We start from the raw sequence: 21,250 nt of genomic DNA, 5'->3' as shown, positions 1-21,250 counted from the left end.
TTTTTACATTGCCGGACATGAGCATTGCGAGAATCCTAAAAGCAGTGCTAGAGGGCATTGGCCAATTCCTATGTGCCATGCAAATAAAGAATAAATGAGACGTACCCCAAGCGGAGGTCCAGTAATTGCATTATTAACTTGTTTAGAAGATTAAAATGTGTTGCAGAGCAATTTGATTGCCTCGCTGGATCCTACTGAAACAGGTACCCCTACCCAAGCACTTGGAATTCTTGCAGAGATGCAGCCATACTGTTGCTCTGCAAGGGGTTAAATGCAAAATTGACTTTAGGCATCCTTCACGGTGACCTTTGCTTGCATGCAATGGATGCTGGGAAATCACAAATTGCAGGACCCCAAGGAAGGTCGCCATAGCAACCCCAGCAGGGGGTAAACCAATTAAAACAAACACGACAAGGTGGCAGGTAGGCTGCGGCGTGTGCAGAAAAGCGCACAGGTAGGAGTCTCTTCCCTCTCTCGCACTCCCTTCCAGGATCATTTGCATGCAAATCAGATCTATAGCAAATATCGTTGGCAGTGCCAAGCCTGTCTCATCTTCACTAGGGTGACCCTGGAGGGTTGTCGCAGAGAATGCATGTTACAAAGGGCCACGTGATGAATCCGCTTGGTATCAGGAGCAGTGGCCACGGAGACAGGATGATGGATTCCTCACAAAGAAAGTGGACAGGGATATCCATCATGCTGGAGGAGAGGCCTGGATGGCAAGCCAGCTCCCAGGAGCATTGCTGCGCCGACTGTAATTGCTGTACAGTGGCCAAAGGCCCCTCGGTGCTGAGCAAGGGTAAACTCGATAATGAGGACAACTGACGTGTCCCTGGGCACCTCCGGCACACAAACAATTTCACACCTATATGGGCCTGTTCGGGCAGACGGCGCGAAGAGACGACAGTACGTTAACCCACAGGAACCAATAACATTTCGACATGGCTCCCAACTGTCCCTTCTACCACCCAACCCCCTCTGTCTCTTTTCCTTCTGCTCTCGTCCCTCTGACGGCGCTAAAGAATAGATCTGTAGAAGAACACGTTGTCCACCAAAAAAGGTTGATAAGGGCAATTAATGGCTGCAGAGCTTATGTCAGAATTTGACGGACTATAATTATACCTATAGAGCCAAAAGTTGACACCTTGTCATTTTCCGAAGCTTGTGCTAACAACATATCCCAGCTACTAAATGTGACCAACAGGATCAAATTATAGTGTTTAGTAGTTGAGAAGATTGTGAGAGCTGTACGCCTACACAATAATAATAATTATAATTAGAATGAATATTACAGAAAGTTTCGAGCTTATGATACTCATTATTGGCTAACCTTCACCCTCAGCCGTTCCACTCTTACCTACCTCTTCTCCAACAACCACATATTTATTGTTCTTCATTTTTAAATACCTTTTTTCGGGGAACACTCCCCCCACTTCTCGATTCTCCCTCCTGGGATGCCCACGTGACACATCCCAGGAGGACTTGAAGTACTGTAGGGCAGTGGTCATCAACCCTGTCCTCAGGGCCCACTAACAGGCCAGGTTTGCAAGATAACTGAAATACATCACAGGTCTACATCTCCCCAAGGTAATACATAAAACCTGGCCTGTTAGTGGGCCCTGAGGACAGGGTCGATGACCATTGCTGTAGGCTACATGCACCACTGGGGCATCATCGGGGAGCTGGCTGTTGCATCTGGCCCCATAATGACATGCCATGTTGCATGCACATCATAAGGGGGGTGGCTTCAGGAACCCAGAGAAGACATCCAGCTCCCGATGACGAGTCGCAGCGCATGCACATCATCGTGGGGCAGCTACCAGAACCTGGTGTTAGTTTACCTTTTCATCTTTCTTTGTCTGAAAAGGTAAACACTATGGGGCAGATTTACTAAAACTCTGGCATAAAAAATCTGGTGCCGCTCTGCATAGAAACCAATCAGCTTTCAGGTTTTATTGTCAAAACTTAATTGAACAAGCTGAAGATAGAAGCTGATTGGTTACCTTACACAGCAGCACCAGATTCTGAGGGTTCCAGTTTTAATAACTCTCCCCCAATGTGCGACGCAGGGCACAGCAGGGGGTCCAGTGCGTCACCATTTTTAGGTCTGAAGTAGTTCCAACTTTTTTGTCTGAATTTGGACCTGAAACGGGGGCCAAAGACGCACAGGAACCTTCTGCTGTGCACTCCGCGGCCACCCCAGCGATGTGTGAACTGGCTCCATTGAGAGCCGGTCACACTCTTCTGTCATGCGAATTGGATGCGGCAAAAACTTCATCTGATTTGCATAAGTGTGAACCCAACATAAAGCAAATCTGTCATTAGGATAGGATTTGTAAATGAATGTCACACTGCGCCAGCTGCTGTTATGAATGACCTGGCTTTTGGTGGCTTCAGTGTAGTGTAGTGAGGAAGTGGTTGTTAACCTGTAAACACCATCAGCACTGCCTCCTATTGTAATATCCCCCTCTGTGTGTGATTCATAAAAATAAATGCTGCAAATACCTAATTTCACTGCCGAGATTGCGATCACATGACTCATAGCTCCCAACTGTCCTTGATTCCAAGGGACTGTCCCTGATTTGGAGCAATGTCCCTCTGTCCATCATTCCTCCTCATTTGTGTAAAATGCACTTTTTATCTATCAAAAAGTGTTTCCCAGTGCTAAACCTTTCATCTAATTTCTAAATTGCTGCATTTGTAAATTTCAAAAGCCAATATAAAGGAATAGTAGTGGTAAAAAAAAACACTTGTGGGTTTAACCAATCTTGTTTTTTTGTACAATTCTCCTTTAAGGGGGTGTGGCAAGGGGTGTGTCCTATGCCTGCATACTTTTGCTGATAGGTGTCCCTCATTCCCATCTCAAAAAGTTGGGAGGTATGCATGACTGGCAAACTTTTTCCTCTCCTCCTCTGAGAGATGCAGTGGGCGGGGCTGAGATTCCTCTGCTGATGTCAGTCTGGAGGAGAGGAGGAGAGAGCTGGCTGGTCATGTGATCGCAATCTCGGCTCTTAAATTAGGTATTTACAGCATTTATATTTATAAATCATTCACAGAGGGGGGACACTGCAATAGGAGCCAGTGCTGATCGTGTATACAGGTAAGTGTTATGAGAGTAGGGGGAGAGGCAGCTCACACCCAGACAGAGAGGGGAGGGGGGAGGAGGACACCGGAGCAGAGAGGAGAGCAGATAGCAGGCTGCTGATGACAGAGGCACATAAACTGACCACGGTGTCTGGTCTCAGCAGTCATGATACACTGTGGTCAGTTTACATTGAGGTGGGGAGAAACTGTCAGGATCAGCCAGGTTTTTTAGGTGTTATAGGGGGCCAAATGACACAGGACAAGCACTGTGTCATATAACATGCTTTAAAGAAGCAGGGTACATTTATTTTATTTTTTTTAATTGGGTTAACAAACGCTTTAACCACTTCCAGCTCAGGCCTATTCTGGCATTCCTCTCCTACATGTAAAAATCATAATTCCTTTGCTAGAAAATTACTCAGAACCCCAAAACATTATATATATTTTTTTAGCAGAGACCCTAGGGAATAAAATGGCAGTCATTGCTTTTCTTTTATGTCATGTTATGTTTATGTTTTTTATTTGCGTAACAATTTTTCTAATGCAATTTAAAAAAATAAAAATAAAACACTTTCATGAATTAAAAAAAAAAAAAACAGGAAAGTTATTACAATTTTTTTTTGTGTAATGTGAAAGATGATCTTACGCTGAGTAAATAGATACCTAACATATCACACTGTAAAATTGCGCACACTTGTGGAATGGCGCCAAAAAAATCTCCGGTAAAAATGTACAATTTTTTTAAAAAAAAATTACCAGTTTAAAGTTACAGAGGAGATCTTCCTCTAGAATTATTGCTCTCCCTCTAACATTCACGGCGATACCTCACATGTGTGATTTGAATGCCGTTTACATATATATATTTTTTTTATATACCGTACTTACACTTTCCCTTTCATTTTATTTTTTTTATCACTTTTATTTCTATTACAAGGAATGTAAACATCCCTTGTACAGGCGGTCCCCGAATTACAAACAAGATCGGGTCTGAAGGTTTGTTCTTAAGTTGAATCTGTTTGTAAATCGGAACGGGTAAAAATTTTTTTAAGCCCAAAAAAAACTTTTTTTTTGGAAAACATAGGGAAGGGTTATCACCACTGTAACGTTTGTTTTGCGGTCTGCGCCCCTGTTCAGAAGATTTCTCCTCACTTTCTGTTCCAATGACAATTGGATTTAGAAAATTTGTGGTTGTTGTGGAAACAAGGACTGGTGATAAAGCATCAGTGGAGACACCTTTTTTCTCATAATATCTCTTAGCCCCCGTACACACGGTCGGACATTCTGACAACAAAATCCATCAGATTTTTTCCAAAACTGGTGTTGCATACACACGGTCGGACAGAGTTGTTGGAAAATCCGATCGTTCGGAGCGTGATGCTGTTCGTTCGTTGTGACGGGACTACGTTGCGGCTAGTAGCCAATAGCTTTGGTCTCGTAATTTGATCTGATCTGTTGGTCGGACATTCCGAAGGAAAAAGTCAGATGTAGCCCACACACGGTCGGATTATCCGACAACATGGTCCAATCGGACATTTTCCGTCGGAATTTCCGACCGTGTGTACAAGGGCTTACAGGAGAGAATTGAGGTGGGGAAGTCTACCCCTTCCTAGGGGTAGATTTCCTCACACTTCCTGTTGTCTCCCTCTGTTTGTAAGTAGGAGTCGTTTGTAAGTCGGATGTTTTGTAACTAGGGGACCGCCTGCCACTGGAATAGGGCATGACAGCTCTTCATAATGGAAAGATCTGGGGTCTATAAGTCCTCATATCTCTCCTCTCTGCTGGAAAGCATGAGATAAAAAAAAAATTGATCTCATGCTTTCCAGCTAAAAAAACATCTGCCGATGCCAGAAGTGACGTCATGAGCTCGCATGTGGCCTCCGAGGGTTATAGAGATGGCCACGGACCATCTGGTCCACAGTCAGCTCTTTGGTAAATGGCCAGGGCCGACCGATTTATTCCCTGGCTCCCTGATCGCACGGGCGAGCCAGGAGAAGTACTGGAGGGCGGTGGGGAGATTCTACAAAGTATTGACTCGGGGGACTGAATAAAAAATGCACACCACACTTTTCACATATTTATTTGTAAAAAATGTTGATGACCATTTATCATTTACCTTCCACTTCACAATTATGTGCCACTTTGTGTTGGTCTATCACATAAAATCCCAATAAAATACATTTACATTTTTGGTTGTAAACTGACAAAATGTGGAAAATTTCAAGGGGTATGAATACTTTTTCAAGGCACTGTAGTACACATGAAAAATGCTCATTTATTCAACATCCACTTTCCTTTTCTTATTTCTCTCTGTACAGATCGCAGCACTAGAGCGCCAAGTCTTTGACTTCTTGGGCTATCAATGGGCTCCAATTTTGGCCAATTTTCTACACATCATCGCTATCATATTAGGCCTGTTCGGCACTTTACAGTACAGGCCACGCTACGTCACCGCGGTAAGTCTTCATGTCATTGGTGGAGCGCTTTGGGTACTACAAGTGAGAGGCACAGACACAGCATCACCAGCTCCATGTGTACAGTGACAAAAGATTCTGGGAAATGAAGCAGACGTTATTGGTTCAGAAGCTTTATCCTGCGGCAGGACCCTTTACAAAAAAAGTGAACCTTTGCCACACCTCCCAACTTTCTGAGATGGGAACTATTAGCAAAAGTATGTAGGCATAGGACACACCCCCTGCCACGCCCTCCTTCACCACTTAAAGAGGAAGTAAACCCTCTCTGAAAAAAAAAAAAAACACCCTGCAAGACAAAGGCATAATGAGCTAGTATGCATAGCATACTAGCTCATTATGAATTACCGTATTTATCGGCGTATAACACGCACCCCAAGTTTAGGAGGGAATTTTAAGGAAAAAAACTTTTAGGAGGGAAGTTTAAGGAAAAAAAACTTAAATTTTAATGCCCATCAATGCAGCCTTATCAGTGTCCATCTGAAGCCTTGTCAGTGTCATTTGCAGCCTTGTCCATCAATGCAGCCTTGTCAGTGTCATATGCAGCTTTGTCATGCAGCCTTGTCCATCAATGCAGCCTTGTCAGTGTCATATGCAGCTTTGTCATGCAGCCTTGTCCATCAATGCAGCCTTGTCCACTATTACAGCCTTGTCCATCAATGCAGCCTTGTCCACTATTACAGCCTTGTCCACCATTGCAGCCTTGTCCCCTTGTCTGTGTCATTTTCAGCCTTGTCTGTTTTATTTCGAGCTTTTAGTTTTAAAAATGGTGTGAGATGTCCTGTGTATCTCGGCGGCGCTCGGTAGTTCTCGGCCGCCTTCGGCCCTTCCCGTCGGCTTTCGGCCCTTCCCTTCGGCTTTTGGCTGCCTTCGGCCCTTCTCGGCGGCTTTCGGCCCTTCTCGGCGGCTTTCGGCCCTTCTCAGAGGCTTTCGGCCCTTCTCTGCGGCTTTCGGCCGTTCTCGGCGGTTTTCGGACGCCGGGAAGGCCGAAAGCCGCCGAGAAGGGCCGAAGGCAGCCGAAAGCCGCTGAGAAGGATCGAAGGCGGCCGAAAGCCGCCGGGAAGCGGCAAAGCCGGCTAAAAGCCGCCAGAGGCTCCGAAATGGCGGGGGATCGGCGTACAACACGCACCCGCGATTTTCCCCTGATTTTAAGGGGAAAAAAGTGCGTGTTAGCCGATAAATACAGTACTTACCTGAGATCGACGTCCCCGCATCGGTCCTCGCTCACCTCCTCCGTCGCCGCCATGATACCCGGAGTGACTTTCGCGGCTCTGGCGCTGTGACTGGCTGGACCCGCTATGACGTCACTCCCGCACATGCGTGCGGGAGCCGTCTGTGACGGCACGATCCCATTCATTAAACGCCACTCAGTGAGTCTGCATTGTTGTCTAACCGTGTAGGTTAAGGAGATATTTCTTGCATCTACAGGTAAGCCTTAATCTAGGCTTACCTGTAGGTCAAAGTGGTCTGTAAGGCCGCGTACACACGCGCGGACTGTTCGCCCAACTTTGTCCGTCCAACAGTTTCGGCAAACAGTCCGCTCAAAATTAGCATGGACGGACATGGCCACACACGACGAACGAACAGTTTGCTGAAACGATGACGTGAACGGCACGTACGACGGGACGAAAAATACAACGTCCTATACACTGCATTATAACTTTCAGCGTGAAAATCCTTTCTGAGCATGCGCGCAACTTTGTTTGACGAACAAGCCTACACACGAGCGGACTGTTCGCTGAAACAAGGTTTCAGCGGACAGTTTTACGGAATTTCCGAAAAACCTTGTCCGTCAAACTGTCCGCTAAAACTGTCCGCTGAAAGCCCACACACGAGCGGACTGTCCGCCCAAACACTGTTCAGCGGACAAAGTTGGGCGAACAGTCCGCGCGTGTGTACGCGGCCTAAGGGTTTACAACCACTTTAAGGACCGAGCCTCTTTCTGAGATTTGTTGTTTACAAGTTATACATTTTTTTTCCTGGAGAATAAAATGGCGGTCGTTGCAATACTTTCTGTCACACTGTATTTGCGCAGCGGTTTTACAAGCGCACTTTTTTAGGAAAAAATACACTTTTTTGAATTAAAAAATAAGACAATAGTAAAGTTAGCCGAATATATTTTTTTAAATATTGTGAAAGATAATGTTAGGCTGAGTAAATTGATCTGATTTCTAAATTGCTGCATTTATAAATTCCAAAAGCCAATATAAAGGAATAGTAGTGGTAAAAAAAAGCACTTGTGTGTTTAACCAATCTCGTTTTTTGTACAATTCTCCTTTAAGGGGGCGTGGCAAGGGGTGTGTCCTATGCCTGCATACTTTGGCTGATCACTCCCATCTCAAAAAGTTGGGAGGTACACTTTAAGTTTGGTGACCCCCTGACATGCCACATTTGGCATGTCATTTTCTTGAGGGGGGGAGCGGGTACCCTGTTTTTACAAGCACCCAGCTCCCACTTCCTCCCCTGGCGCGGCAGCCCCAGAAGGAAGTTCACCTCTCCCCCCCTCCATCCATGCAATCTTCTGGGACACGTCACAGGTCCCAGAAGATTGCCTGGCCAATCACAACGCGCAGCGCGGCTCACCCTTGAGCAGTGCGTAGTGAAGCCACAGCCTGGACGCCCACAGTTAGAATGCCGGTGCCGCAGAGAGGAGTGGGGCTTTGTGCTCCCGCATCGCTGGACCATGGATAGGTGAGTGTCTGATTATAAAAGTCAGCAGCTACACTTTTTGTAGCTGCTGACTTTTAAATGGGTGGAACTCCACTTTAAAAAGTGATTCTAAGGGCAACATTTTCATTTCAAAATAAAGAAACACGTTATACTATATCCCTGTGGTCCCACACAGGAGTTATATGAAACCCATCTGATACCTGAGCTCCTTTTGGGTGGTGCTGGCCTTTTATGCAATGAATAAATTGAATTATGTATGAGTCACCTCCTAATACAATCACCATTCCAAGAAAAACAAGTCCTCTAATACATAATACATTGTTTATTTGCAAATTTCGGCACGCGAACAGGGGGGCCTGACACCGAGATCTAGTCAAATCTGTTCATTTTATTCCATTAAGTATTCCTCTGAGCCGCTAAAGCAGCTTTTGTCAGGAACAGAACAATTATGTATTTTTCCATGCTGCCGCTAATAAAAGAGGATTAAAAAGGAATCAGCCTGGCACTTTTGTTTTATTTTTAGAATACGGATCAGGAAAGAGGCGCTCGGCTCCTCTGCGGATACCTAACCCCTCGTAATGAATTGGAGTGCTCCTCGGGGGCCGGAGGGTAGGGGTGTCAGGCCTCTTCTTTCCTGGAGATGGCCCGCCTCCCTCTCAGTAATACGGGCCAGTTAGGCTGAGCTGCGGTGTGGATTGGGGAAGAGGAACTTGGCTGCTCTGGGGATACCTAATCGCTCGTAAGGAAGTGGCGTGCACCTTGGGGGCTGAAGGGGAGGGTTGTTAGGTCTCTTCTCCCCTGGAGATGGCCCACTTCCCTGTCTGCTATTACTGGGAAATTAGGCTAGGCTCTGGTGTGGATTGGCGAAGAGGTGCTCGGCTCCTCTGGGGGATACCTAATCCCTTGTAATGAAGTGATGTGCACCCCGTGGGTGGGAGGGGTGTCAGGTCTCTTCTTTCCTGGAGATGGCCCACCTCCATGTCTGCTATTACTGGCCAGTCAGGCTGAGCTCCAGTGTGGATTGGGAAAGAGGCGCTCTGCTACTCTCCAGATACCTAATGCCTCGTAATGAAGTGATGTGCACCTCGGGGGAGGGGCGAGGGGTGTCAGGCCTATTCTTTCCTGCAGATGGCCCGCCTCCCTGTCTGCTCTTACTGGGCAATTAGGCTGAGCTCCAGCGTGATTAGGGGAAGAGTCACTTGGCTCCTCTGTGGATACCTAATGCCTTGTAATGAAGTGGCATGCACCTCTGGGACAGGAGGGTTGACAGGCCTCTTTTTTTTCCTGCTGACGGCCCGTCTCCCTGCCAGTTAGGCTGAGCTCAGGCGTGTTCAGACTTGAAGTGATGTCAGCAGCCCCAGCAGACTCAGAATAGTATTCCTCTTCTGTTGCTCCCCCCCCCCCGAAGCTGCTACATAAATGGTTATGTAGAGCGGGGAGGGACAGAGGAGCTGGGCCAGCACAGACAGTAATTAGACACCCTCGAGCTATGATGTACGAGGAGGGAGGGACTGTGCTAGAAAACTGTCTCTGCCCAAAATTTGTTAAGCTGATGACAGGGTCTCTTTGGTATTAGGTAGGGTGTCAGTTACTATCTGAGGCTGACTAATCTCTTCTCTCCTCTCTGTTCCTTCTAGTACGCCATCTGGGCTGCTGTGTGGGTGACCTGGAATGTATTCCTTATCTGCTTCTACCTGGAAGTGGGCGATTTGTCCAAGGTAAGACCCCGTAGTGGGGTGGGAGGGCTCCATGTATTAGACACTACAGTGAAGATCAGTCTAATACTAAATACTGCAGAAGTCATCATCACCCTGCAAATCATTTTACCAGGAGCACATGACACGAGCCGTGTCCTCTGCTCCCCCCTGGAGCTGTGACCCCAACAATTAATAATCCAGTACGAGAGCCCCATTTTTCAGTAGTGACACTGGCACTGGATTGTTGGATGTTGGTGGGGGGGAGGAGAGGGAGCGTGACACGGCTTTGACCTAGAGCAGAAGTCATGGCCTATGTGTAGATTTCCCCCGATAAAACCTGACAGAGTTTCCAACTCTTCAACAGTCTACCAAAAACCAGAAAAAATTATTTGTTGGAGTTCAACTTTAAGGGGCCTATTTATAAAAAAAAGTTTTATACCTATTTGTCTAATGAAATTACATGTGTGTTTATTCTGTGTGAATTAAACTGCTTTTTTTTTTTAGAGTATTTCCTCACCTGGTCGAATATTCTTGTTCTTCTATTGTTTGAGAATAGTTTCTATTCTGGTCGAATGTTCTTATCCTGTTTTTAGGTTACTTTCTAATCTGGATAAATATTCTTAGCCTGTTTTAGGATACTTTCTAATCTGGACAAATGTTCTTAGCCTGTTGTTTTAGAATACTTTCTAATCTGGTTCATTGTTCTTAGCCTGTTGCTTTAGGATACTTTCTAATCTAGACGAATGTTCTTAGCCTATTGTTTTAGGTTAGTTTCTAATCTGGACGAATGTATCCACTAATGATTGGATTATCGTAAGATTGATTAGAAAGCGATATTTTTTTGTACAATTTTCTAAACATGTGTACTAGGCTCTAGCATTCAACCAGAAAAGAAACTAACCTAAACAGAGGCCTAAAAAAAAATTAAACCAGAAAAGAAAATGGTATAAAACAATAGTTTAAAAACATTGGACAAGAAGAGAAACTAACCTAAAACAATAGCCTAAGGCCGCGTACACACGGGCGGACTGTCCGCCCAACTAGGTTCGTCAAACAGTTTGACAAACAGTCCGTTCAAAATTAGCATGAACGGACTTGACCACACACGACAAACGAACAGTCCGCTGAAAACTTGCGCGATGACGTGAACGGCACGTACGACGGGACGAGAGTTTCGAAGTCCAATACACTGCAATGCAACCTTCGCCGTGTAAATTCTTTCTGAGCATGCGCGAGACTTCGTTTCTCGAACAAGCCTACCCACGAGCGGACTGTCCGCTCAAACCAAGTTTCAAGTTTCAGCGGACAGTCTTACGGAAATTCCGAAAAACTTTGTTCGTCAGACGAAACACTGTTCAGCGGACAAAGTTGGGCGAACAGTCCGCCCGTGTGTACGCGGCCTAAGAACATTCAACCAGATGAGAAAATAGTCTAAAATGTTAGCCTAAAAGCGTTCAAGCAGAATAAAAAAATAGACTAAAAACATTCGACCAGAGAATAAATGAGTCGAAACAATAGCCTAAGAACATTCAACCAGAAATGAAAATAGGCAAACAGTGGTCTAAAGCCTCAAGCTTCGAACCATGAATGGGTAAGCTGAATGTCAACCAGCCTACTGGATATTAGATGCAATTATTGCTAGCAGCTCCCTTCAACCTGTAGTTGCAGGAAAGAAAATTTGCACCCTATTTGGCTATACACGATCACACCAAAGTCCGATATTTTAACGTGATGACGTACAACCGGACTAGAAAAAGAAAGTTCAATAGCCAGTAGCCAATAGCTGCCCTTGCTTCGTTGTTGGTCCGTCGGACCTGCATACAGACGAGCGGTTTTCTGGATAGGAACTGGTTCCAGTGGAAAGATTTGAAACCTAAAGTCTGTCAGATTTTTCAAAAGAAATAGTCAGCTGAAGCCCACACATAATTGAATTGTCCAACAGATTTGTTCCGTCTGAACTTTGCTGTCGTAAAGTCCGGTCGTGTGTACTTGGCATAAGTGCTGGTTCACTCAGGGGCAGCTTCAACGTTGCCTGATTCTGAAGCCGCCCCATACAGCGTGACTTCAGCGTGGCTTACAAAACGTCTTCTGTTTGGAAGCAATGAAAGCTGCTCTGAAGTCGCCCCAAAATAGTACAGGAACCTTTTTCTAAGTCGGAGCAACTTGAGTTGCTCCTTTTCGAACAGTTCCATTGTACAGAATGGAGCGCTATTTGTCAGGCGGCTAAGTCGCCTGGCAGGTCGCCCCTGGGTGAACTGGGTCTAAGAGCATTCAACCAGAATAGAGAATAGCCTAAAACAGCCATTCTCAACCAAGGTTCCGTGGAACCCTGGGGTTCCTCCACAGGTTGCTAGGGGTTCCTTGAGCTGTGGCTGATGAACCACCTATTGGATGGTGCCTACAGAGTTTAAAGTTCAGCATAACTTAGCAAAGCCAGCAGCATGGCACCAAATATCTTTTTAATTGTCTTTAAGGGTGGCATTCTGAACAGCACTTTAAGGGGGGACATTCTTCCTACTGACCACCAATATAAGGAGCATTGTTCCTATTGAGCCCTGATGATTTGGTTTTAGTAAGGCCCCTTTCACACATGCGGACATTATGTCCATATTTCATCCATCCGTTTGCGGATGAAATACGAACATACATGCATTCCTATGGGATAGCTGGTGCCTGCGGAGAAACATCCGCAGACACCCGCTATCGCCCGCTTCCGCTATTGTCCGAAAAAAAAAAAAAAAGCCTAAGAGCATTCAACCAGAATAGAGAATAGCTTAAACAATGTTCTAAAACCATTCAACCAGAAGAGGAACTAACCAACTAACCTAAAAAAAAAAGCCTAAGAGCATTCAACCAGAAGAGAAAATACCCACATTGGATTTTTCCCCGTTCTCACAGCAACCGGTCCACTTGCACAGAACAAATGTCAATCAGTTTTGTTGGACAAAAGCTATGCAAATGTTTTTATAAATAGGCCCCTTAAGTGTAATTCAGGTTCCTACCCTTCCTATTGTTTATATTGAGATCTTTGTGGACTATAAATGGAAGTGGAATTATGTAAAGCATGACACAATTGTGTGATTTTCCTCTATCAATTATGAATGAATGGAGGATTAATGAGCATGCCCTGCTGAGCGTTAATTAGAGGGATAGTCCCCTAGTGCAGAGTTCATATCAGACCCAACACATACATGTCATCACCTGTTCTATGTACATGTATATGACATACCAAGCTGTATCCCGCCTCCTCCAGTACGGGGGGGGGGGGGCATCTGCCAGCATTCCTCACTCCTTGTCTATGTGTTCTGTCACTTGAACAAAGTTGTAAATCACAATCCCATAGAAGCTGTGAAGTGGAAGTACACTCAGGGTCATTCCAATCTGCAGACAGGCTCTTTATAACCAAAGAGACCTTAAAGATGTCTTCTGTCATACATGCCGCCCCCCCCCCCCCCCCCCGGCTGTCATAATGTGATCCGAGCCACACATGCGTACCTCAGATCACGCAGGAGTGACGTCGCATGCGCCCGGCCAATCAAGTGCCCGGAGATGCAAAACCTGGAACGTAGTATAGAATACCTGGTATGGCTCTGTTTGTAGGTAAGTAAATAATGTACTAGATGTACTAGTATGCAGATCATACTAGTGCCTACAGGGGGGGGGGGGGGGGGGCACATTATTTTATGTTGTCATAGAGACTTTACTACTTTTTCAGCTTTCGTTAAAATAATCCTTGGTGATCCTGCCATGATGGTCCTTACTCAGGCACGTCCTGTTATAGGGTGGCAACGCTCTGCCTCAGTCTCCCAATTGTCTCCTGTGTTGTCACCCCATCAGAGTCTAGCTTAAAGGTTAAATCTGAGACTGTAAAACAGATTTCCCTTGCAGTGGGATCCCTTCTGTGCTGCTTGTTATTTCTAATGCCTTGTACACCTTGAAATTCCGACAGAAAAGGTCCGATCGGATTATATTGTGGGAAAATCTGATCGCGTGTGGGCTCTATCGGACTTTTTACGTCGGAAAGTCAGACAGAAAAAAATTTGAGAGCAGGATCTCAAATTTTCCGACAAAAAAATCTGATCGGACTTTTTCCGATCGTTTGTAGAGAATTCCGATCGGACAAAGTGCCACGCATGCTCAGATCAAATTATGAGACCAAAGCTATTGGCTACTAGCCACAACGTAGTCCCGTCGTAACGAACGAACGCCATCATGTTCCGAACGATCAGATTTTCTGACAACTTTGTCCGACCGTGTGTATGCAAGACCAGTTCAAGACAAAATCTGTCGGAAAAAATATGACGGATTTTGTTGTCGGAATGTCTGACCGTGTGTACAAGGCATAAGGGTAGAGGAAAAAAGCTATATTACTTACCCTGATTCCAGGGTGGTGAGCTGTGCCAAGAACGAAGTCCCTATAGCTGGCATTTCTAGGGGGTAGAGGAAAAGGACAAATTACTTACCCTGATTCCAGGGTGGTGAGTTGTGCCAAGGAGGAGGCCCCTATAGCTGCCATATCTAGGGGTAGAGGGAAAGGCTATGTTACTTACCCTGATTCCAGGGTGGTTAACTGTGCCAAGAAGGAAGCCCCTATAGCTGGCATTTCTAGGGGTATAGGAAAAAGCTATATTACTTACTCTGATTCCAGGGTGCTGAGTTGCGCCAAGAAGGAGGCCCTATAGCTGGCATTTTTAGGGGTACAGGGAAAGGCTATATTACTTACCCTGATTCCAGGGTGGTGAGCTGTGCCAAGAAGAAAGCCCCTGTAGCTGGCATTTCTAGGGGGCAGAGGAAAAGGCTATATTACTTACCCTGATTCCAGGGTGGTGAGCTGTGCCAAGAAGGAAGCCCTTTATAGCTGGCATTTCTAGGGGTAGAGGAAAATGATGTATTACTTACCCTGATTCCAGGGTGGTGAGTTGTGCCATGAAGGAGGCCCCTATAGCTGGCATTTCTAGGAGTAGAGGAAAAATCTATATTGCTTACCCTGATTCCAGGGTGGTGAGCTGTGCCAAGAAGGAAGCTCCTATAGCTGCCATTTCTAGGGGGTAGAGGAAAAGGATATATTACCTTATTTCCCATTCCAGCCAGGTTCCCCAATGTTTTCACATTGCCAGTCTTGTAATATTGTCCCTGGTGCTCCAGGCTGTGGGTGGTCCCTCTGCATCATCATGTACAGTGCAGGTCTATTATTCCTGCATTGAATGTGGAGGAGGCGAGAATGCGACCACAGGTGAGAGCGCCTTAGAGAATCACCAGCACTGGACCAGTTGCATGGGGCCTCACTGCAAGCTATTTATTTATTTTTCCAGCCTGAAGTTTACCTTTAATCCCAGCTACAAGCAGCTGTGCCAACACACATTGAACAGGCATGGTCCGCTGGTGACCCAATCAGGAAACCCACACTGAGAAATGCCATGGAGCCACCAGGAAGTGACTGCAAATAGGCTACAGGAGATCAGCTGCAATTAAATGTTAAGGGAGAATAAAAAAGGGCAATTTTTCTAAGACAAACTAGATGTCATTCGGGGTTTACATACACTTTCATGTTTGGGTTTGCCACAGGAAATTGCCTATTTCCTATAAGTGTTCAGCTCCCAGACACCGACTAGCCATCACTCACAATGTAATTCCATCCAACCCTGGCTCCTCCCCCACCATCAATGAGAACAGAGGCCTTCAGCTAAGAGTTTATAAGGTTGTTAATCTTTGCGTTGATAAATGGTGGTTGTGTTTCCCCCCCACACAGGACAGCGACCTTCTGACCTTCCGTGTGTCCCAGCACCAGTCGTGGTGGAGTGAACATGGACCCGGCTGTGTCAGGAAGGAGGCCCCTGTAGCTGGCATGGCTGGCCTGGAGAGCCACTCTTACGTATCGGTGGTGGGATGTTCCATAGAGTACCAGTACATCGAAGTGTTACACAGCGCCACCCAGATCCTGCTGGCGGTAAGTCCAAGCTTAACGTTCTCTAGAGCCGTGCACATGGAGCATGTGGGGCTACCAGAAGCCTTTGCTGTACCCTGACCCCCATATGAACAATACCCCTAAATCTCCAGTCCTGAGTCTTCTCTCATCCCTTATAATGGACACAGTGGGTGTACAGACCTGGGAACTCAGCACAGGGATGGTGGGAACCCCTCATAATGGGCACAGTGGGTGTACAGACCTGGCAACTCAGCACAGGGATGGTGGGAACCCCTCATAATGGGCACAGTGGGTGTACAGACCTGGCAACTCAGCACAGGGATGGTGGGAACCCCTCATAATGGGCACAGCAGCTGTACAGACCTGGGAACTCAGCATAGGGATGGTGGGAACCTCTCATAATGGGCACAGCGGGTGTACAGACCTGGCAACTCAGCACAGGGATGGTGGGAACCCCTCATAATGGGCACAGCGGGTGTACAGACCTGGGAACTCAGCATAGGGATGGTGGGAACCTCTCATAATGGGCACAGCAGGTGTACAGACCTGGGAACTCAGCACAGGGATGGTGGGAAACCCTCATAATGGGCACAGCAGGTGTACAGACCTGGGAACTCAGTACAGGGATGGTGAGAACCCCTTATAATGGGCACAGCAGGTGTACAGACCTGGGAACTCAGCATAGGGATGGTGGGAACCCCTCATAATGGGCACAGCAGGTGTACAGGGATGGTGAGAACCCCTCATAATGGGCACAGCAGGTGTACAGACCTGGGAACTCAGCACAGGGATGGTGGGAACCCCTCATAATGGGTACAGCAGGTGTACGGACCTGGGAGCTCCGCACAGGGATCTCATTAATAGTGTCCCTATGAGATAGAAGAGACTGTTAGGTGGTTTAACTCTCCCGCTTCCACCAAACAATGGAATATCAGTTTTAGGTGGCCCAGCCAGAGCAATGTGCACCCCCCCCCCCCTCCCTTTTCTGGTGTGTGATGATTTCTGATTGGTCGATAGCTTACGGCCACTTGCTCTGCTCTCTGCCTGGTCCTTTTCCCACCCCCCTCCACCACCAGATGAGGCCGTGGGAGGAATTTGGGAGCCACACAAAGCCGGGAGCCCCAGGGAGGGGCCAGAGCCTGGCAGACACAATTCTGGGTCATTAGTCTCTAAATAATTCAGCGGAATGATTGACAGACAAAGAACAAAAGAGTGTGTGATGGCCGCTCTCTAATGGGCCGATCCCAGATAAATCCTCATCCGCTGCTTTGTAGAAGGAGGTTGGCACGGAATACACAGACACATTATAAGGATAAGACATGCCGTGCAAGGGAAGGCTTAGAGGCAACGACGTTTTCTAGATATTCCCTTTTTTTAGGACTAAAATAAAAAAAAAATAACATTTAAAACACATTTTCTTTATTTTAAGTCAAGTAAATGTGTAATGTTGCAGAATACAATGTATTTGCTTATCTGCCCAATTGTGTTCACTTTAAGGGTACATAAAACATATGTGGTTTACCTGCCAAAGGATTTGTAGTTCTGTCCATCCTGTCCTGAGATTTACGCAGCTTTGCCACACAGCACAGCTCTGTCTGGCGGCAGCGTAGGCGACCTAAGTTTTGCTGCCGTTCAGTAACACTTACAGGTCTTGTCAACCCCCCGGCCTGTGACTGGACAGTGAAAAGAGAAGCAGCAGACTGATAAGCTCATCTCTCTTTCACTTTGCTCTCTCCTCCAATCAGCATGCTCCTTGTCAGCATATGAGCACTGCAGCACAAATGATTGGCTCTTTGTGCTGCCTCTTCCTCTCTCAGGTTGAGTTCTGCTGTACATGGACTGCAAGAAGCAACCTATGCTTTTGGATAACCCATGACACTCTGAGATTCCTTTGTCACGCATGAAATGTTTCTATTAAGGCAAACGTTGTGTGATAAACGGGACTAAAACACCCATTTAAAACATAGACTGTAAACATAAAGGGAAAAAAAAAAGAAAATCATTGTGGATTCCCTTTATTGATTATCTAGTTATGTATGTAAATATATTAGGCTTAGCCAATCAAATGCAAAAATCTTAAAGGACAAGTGCGCTTCTTATACATAACTCCCTGACAGTCTCTTCTATTTTTCAGGGACTCCATTGGTGAGACCCCCTGAGTCCTGGGCCTGTAAACCCGCTGTGCCCATTATGAGGGGCTCCCATCCCTGATGGGTTTATATTTATTTTATATCCACTTCAAGAACGCAATACGTATAAATACTTTGCGGCTTTGAAGTGGTTTACCGGGGGTTACGGCCAAAGCTATCAGCCATAACCCCCGGTATTTTTGTTTTTTTGTTCAGCCAGCAATTCTCTTTTTCATAAAAGCAATCCGAGCGATGGATTAGCTGCTGGATTGCTTTTAGAAGCAGTGGAAGGGGTCGTTTCACCCTCCCGCCTTCCGCAACTCGCCAGTGTTTCTCAGGCACTGCCAGGACCAGGTCATCTAGTGCCCAGGACGAACATCCCAAATTTCACCCCCCCCACCAAGATGTTTTAGCATTATGTGTCAGCAAAGATCCCCTGCCCCCCCCAAAAAAAATTGAGTGCTAATCTGCATGCTTAGTTCATACCCTCTTATTCCACATATGCTCCCAACACAATCCCCCCCCCCCCATTTTTTTATTTTTTTTTATTTTTTTAGCACAAATCCTCTACCCCTCAAACTTCTCCTCTGAGCACAAATCCTCTCCCCCCTCCCCACTCCAAATCCCTCCTCCAAGCACAAATTCCCCTTCCCAATCCCCCATCCTAGCACAATGTGTCCTCCTAGCACAGATACCCCCCAATCATCCCGCCTAGCACACATCCCCCCCCCTCCCAAAAATGTTTCCCCCTCCTACCCCGCCATCATATTACCTTCTCTCGCACAAATCCTCTACCCCATCTCTCCTCTCAACACAACCCCTCCCCCCCCTAAAAATCACCACTACTAGCACACCTCCCCAAGTTTCCCCTCCTAGAACAATTCTTACATTCTGCTGCCCCCTACCCTCAAATTTCACCCCTCCCAGCACAAATCTCCTTGTGGTACCCCCCGATCCTCACATGATACCACAGTTCTCAGGGCAGCCGCCCCTCTTGCCCACCCCTTGCCCTGGGCACCTGTTCTCAGGCTTAATGTTCTCTCGCCTGGGAAAACGATCTGACAGTTCACGCGGCTGGCCATAGAGGTGAAGAGAGACCACATTGTCTCTGATCACCTCTATGATCTAGGCGAACCGGAGTGACATCACAACGTCACTTCTAGGGTGGAAGTAATCCATTTTTTTTTTTTTCAGATCAATGTGTTTTCGTTTTTTTTTTTACTTTCAAAGGTAGAAGAGAGATTTGACCCCAGATCTCTCCATGAAGACCTGTTAGCCCGTATTTCTATCACAAAGGATGTTTACATTCCTTGTAATAGGAATAAAAGTGCTAAAAAATAAATGAATGGGACAGTGCAGAAAAAAATAAAAATAAGAGATAAAAAAAGTTAAGCACCCCCCTCCCATCACGCACAGAAGCGAACTATTACGTAGGTCACGCCCCCCATATGTAAACGGTGTTCAAACCACACATGGGACGTATCGCCAGGAATCTTAGAGGGAGAGCAACAGGGTGGATTTGATTTAAATCAAGTCAATATAAATCATGATTTAAATCACTAGTAAAATAGCTTGATTTTAAATCAACTCGATTTAAATAATTTTTTTTTTTTAAAGAGCACCTGTCATCTCTGTCCCGCAGTGGCTCCTCCTCTGACCCGCTGTGGACTCGCCGGCGGTCCCATTCACTTTAATGGGATGGCTGGTGATGTGGCGGTGACACAACAAGATGAGGGACGTGGCGGCAGCAGGTGAGTGGATGCCCGCTAACAGACGCTGCCACGATGGATCTGAAATGACAGGTGCTCTTTAAAGTGGTTGTAAACCCTTACAACACACTTTGACCAACAGGTAAGTCTAGATTAAGGCTAGGTAAGCCTTAATCTAGGCTTACCTGTAGGTCAAAGTGTGTTCTTGGACCTACTACCTACAGGTAGTAGGTCCAAGAAATATCTCCTAAACCTACACGATTTAGGAGATATTTGCCGAAAGACGGGCACCGCTGTCTACGGCGCATGCGCCGTAGACAGCGGCGCGCAGGCTCACTGAGTGCGGCACCCGTCAACGGCGATATGCCGCGCATGGCGGCTCCCGTGCGCATGCACAGGAGTGACGTCATTGCGGCTTCACCGAATGACAGTGGTGAAGCAGCGAGACCCACCGAGAAGATGGAGGCTCCGGACTACAGGGGACAGCGGCGACTTCGCTGGCTCCTGTGTCAGGTAAGTGACACATAATGGACTAATATGCAATGCATAGTAATCCATTATGCTTTACCTTTGCAGGGAATGAAAGAGGAAGTAAACCCATCAGTGTTTACTTCCTCTTTAAATGTAAGGACTTATTCTTGCTGGTAGTTAAAATCTTTAATATTTGTAAACAAAATTAAGGTTTCCTATTTAGAATAATAAGCTGTCAGGTTAGTAAAAGAGCGATATCAGAACCTGTTCAGTCATACAGTTTGTAGTGTACATAGAAAATACAGTGTAGTGTACATAGATTTGCAAAACAATGAGATAAAGGAATATTCCTGAACTTTGTTTTATCTCATGGTTACTGTGACATTGTGTGAATGCACCAATGCAGTGCATGTTATCTCAGTTTGCAGAGCTTGGATTCATTGAATGAGTTTACCAAAAATGTAAATATTGCAGAATATACAGCCTCATGCTACATAACTAAGCTCCATTTCATGCTGAATAAACTCCATTATTAATGTATCTTAAACAGAAAATTATCTTTAGATAGATTTTTACTCCAAAAGCATTTTCTTAAAAATAAATTTGATAAAAAAACAAAAAAATCTTTTTTTTTTAACCATTGATTTATATGCACCCTGGAGAGCAATAATTCTAGCGCCAGGCCTCCACCGTAACTCTAAAAATGTAACCTGTAAATTTTTTTAAAGTGTTGCCTATGGGGATTTGGCCATTCCACGAGTGTGCGCAATTTTAAATCTTGACATGTCAGGTATTTATTCACTATAACTTCTCTATTTTACCCCAAAAAATGGGTTATATAATGTGTTTTGTTTTTTTTTCATTAAAATGTATTTTCTGTAAATACAGCATGGCATTTTTTTTTTTTTTTTAGCACTTGTAAACATTCCTTATCATAGAAATAAGGGATAACAGGTCTTCTTTATGGAGAGATCTGGGGTCTATAGGATCCCAAATCTCTCCTCTACATTTGAAAGCAAAAGATAAATGTTTTTTTTTTTTTTTTTTTATCTGATGCTTTAAAAAAAATAGTTTACTTCCACCCTAGAAGTGATGT

At 45.7% G+C, this 21,250-nt stretch overlaps 1 protein-coding gene across 3 annotated transcripts in view; it reads left to right on the top strand.

The window, feature by feature from the left end:
* NKAIN4 (sodium/potassium transporting ATPase interacting 4) overlaps positions 1-21,250 on the top strand; it is a 77,675-nt gene that overhangs the window by 41,855 nt on the left and 14,570 nt on the right. For all 3 annotated transcript variants that reach the window (XM_077460350.1, XM_077460353.1, XM_077460351.1), the window contains exons 2-4: positions 5,400-5,537; positions 9,860-9,940; positions 15,669-15,866. In XM_077460350.1, coding sequence (XP_077316476.1) covers positions 5,400-5,537; positions 9,860-9,940; positions 15,669-15,866 — 417 coding nt within the window. The remainder of the gene's footprint in view (positions 1-5,399; positions 5,538-9,859; positions 9,941-15,668; positions 15,867-21,250) is intronic.

Source organism: Lithobates pipiens, unplaced genomic scaffold (genome assembly GCF_037356315.1).
Source record: "Lithobates pipiens isolate NorthernLeopardFrog02 unplaced genomic scaffold, aLitPip1_a1.2 Scaffold_28, whole genome shotgun sequence".
Classification (NCBI taxonomy): Eukaryota; Metazoa; Chordata; class Amphibia; order Anura; family Ranidae; genus Lithobates; species Lithobates pipiens.
Note: the sequence above shows the minus strand (reverse complement) of the source record. Positions and strands in the feature narration are given on the sequence as shown.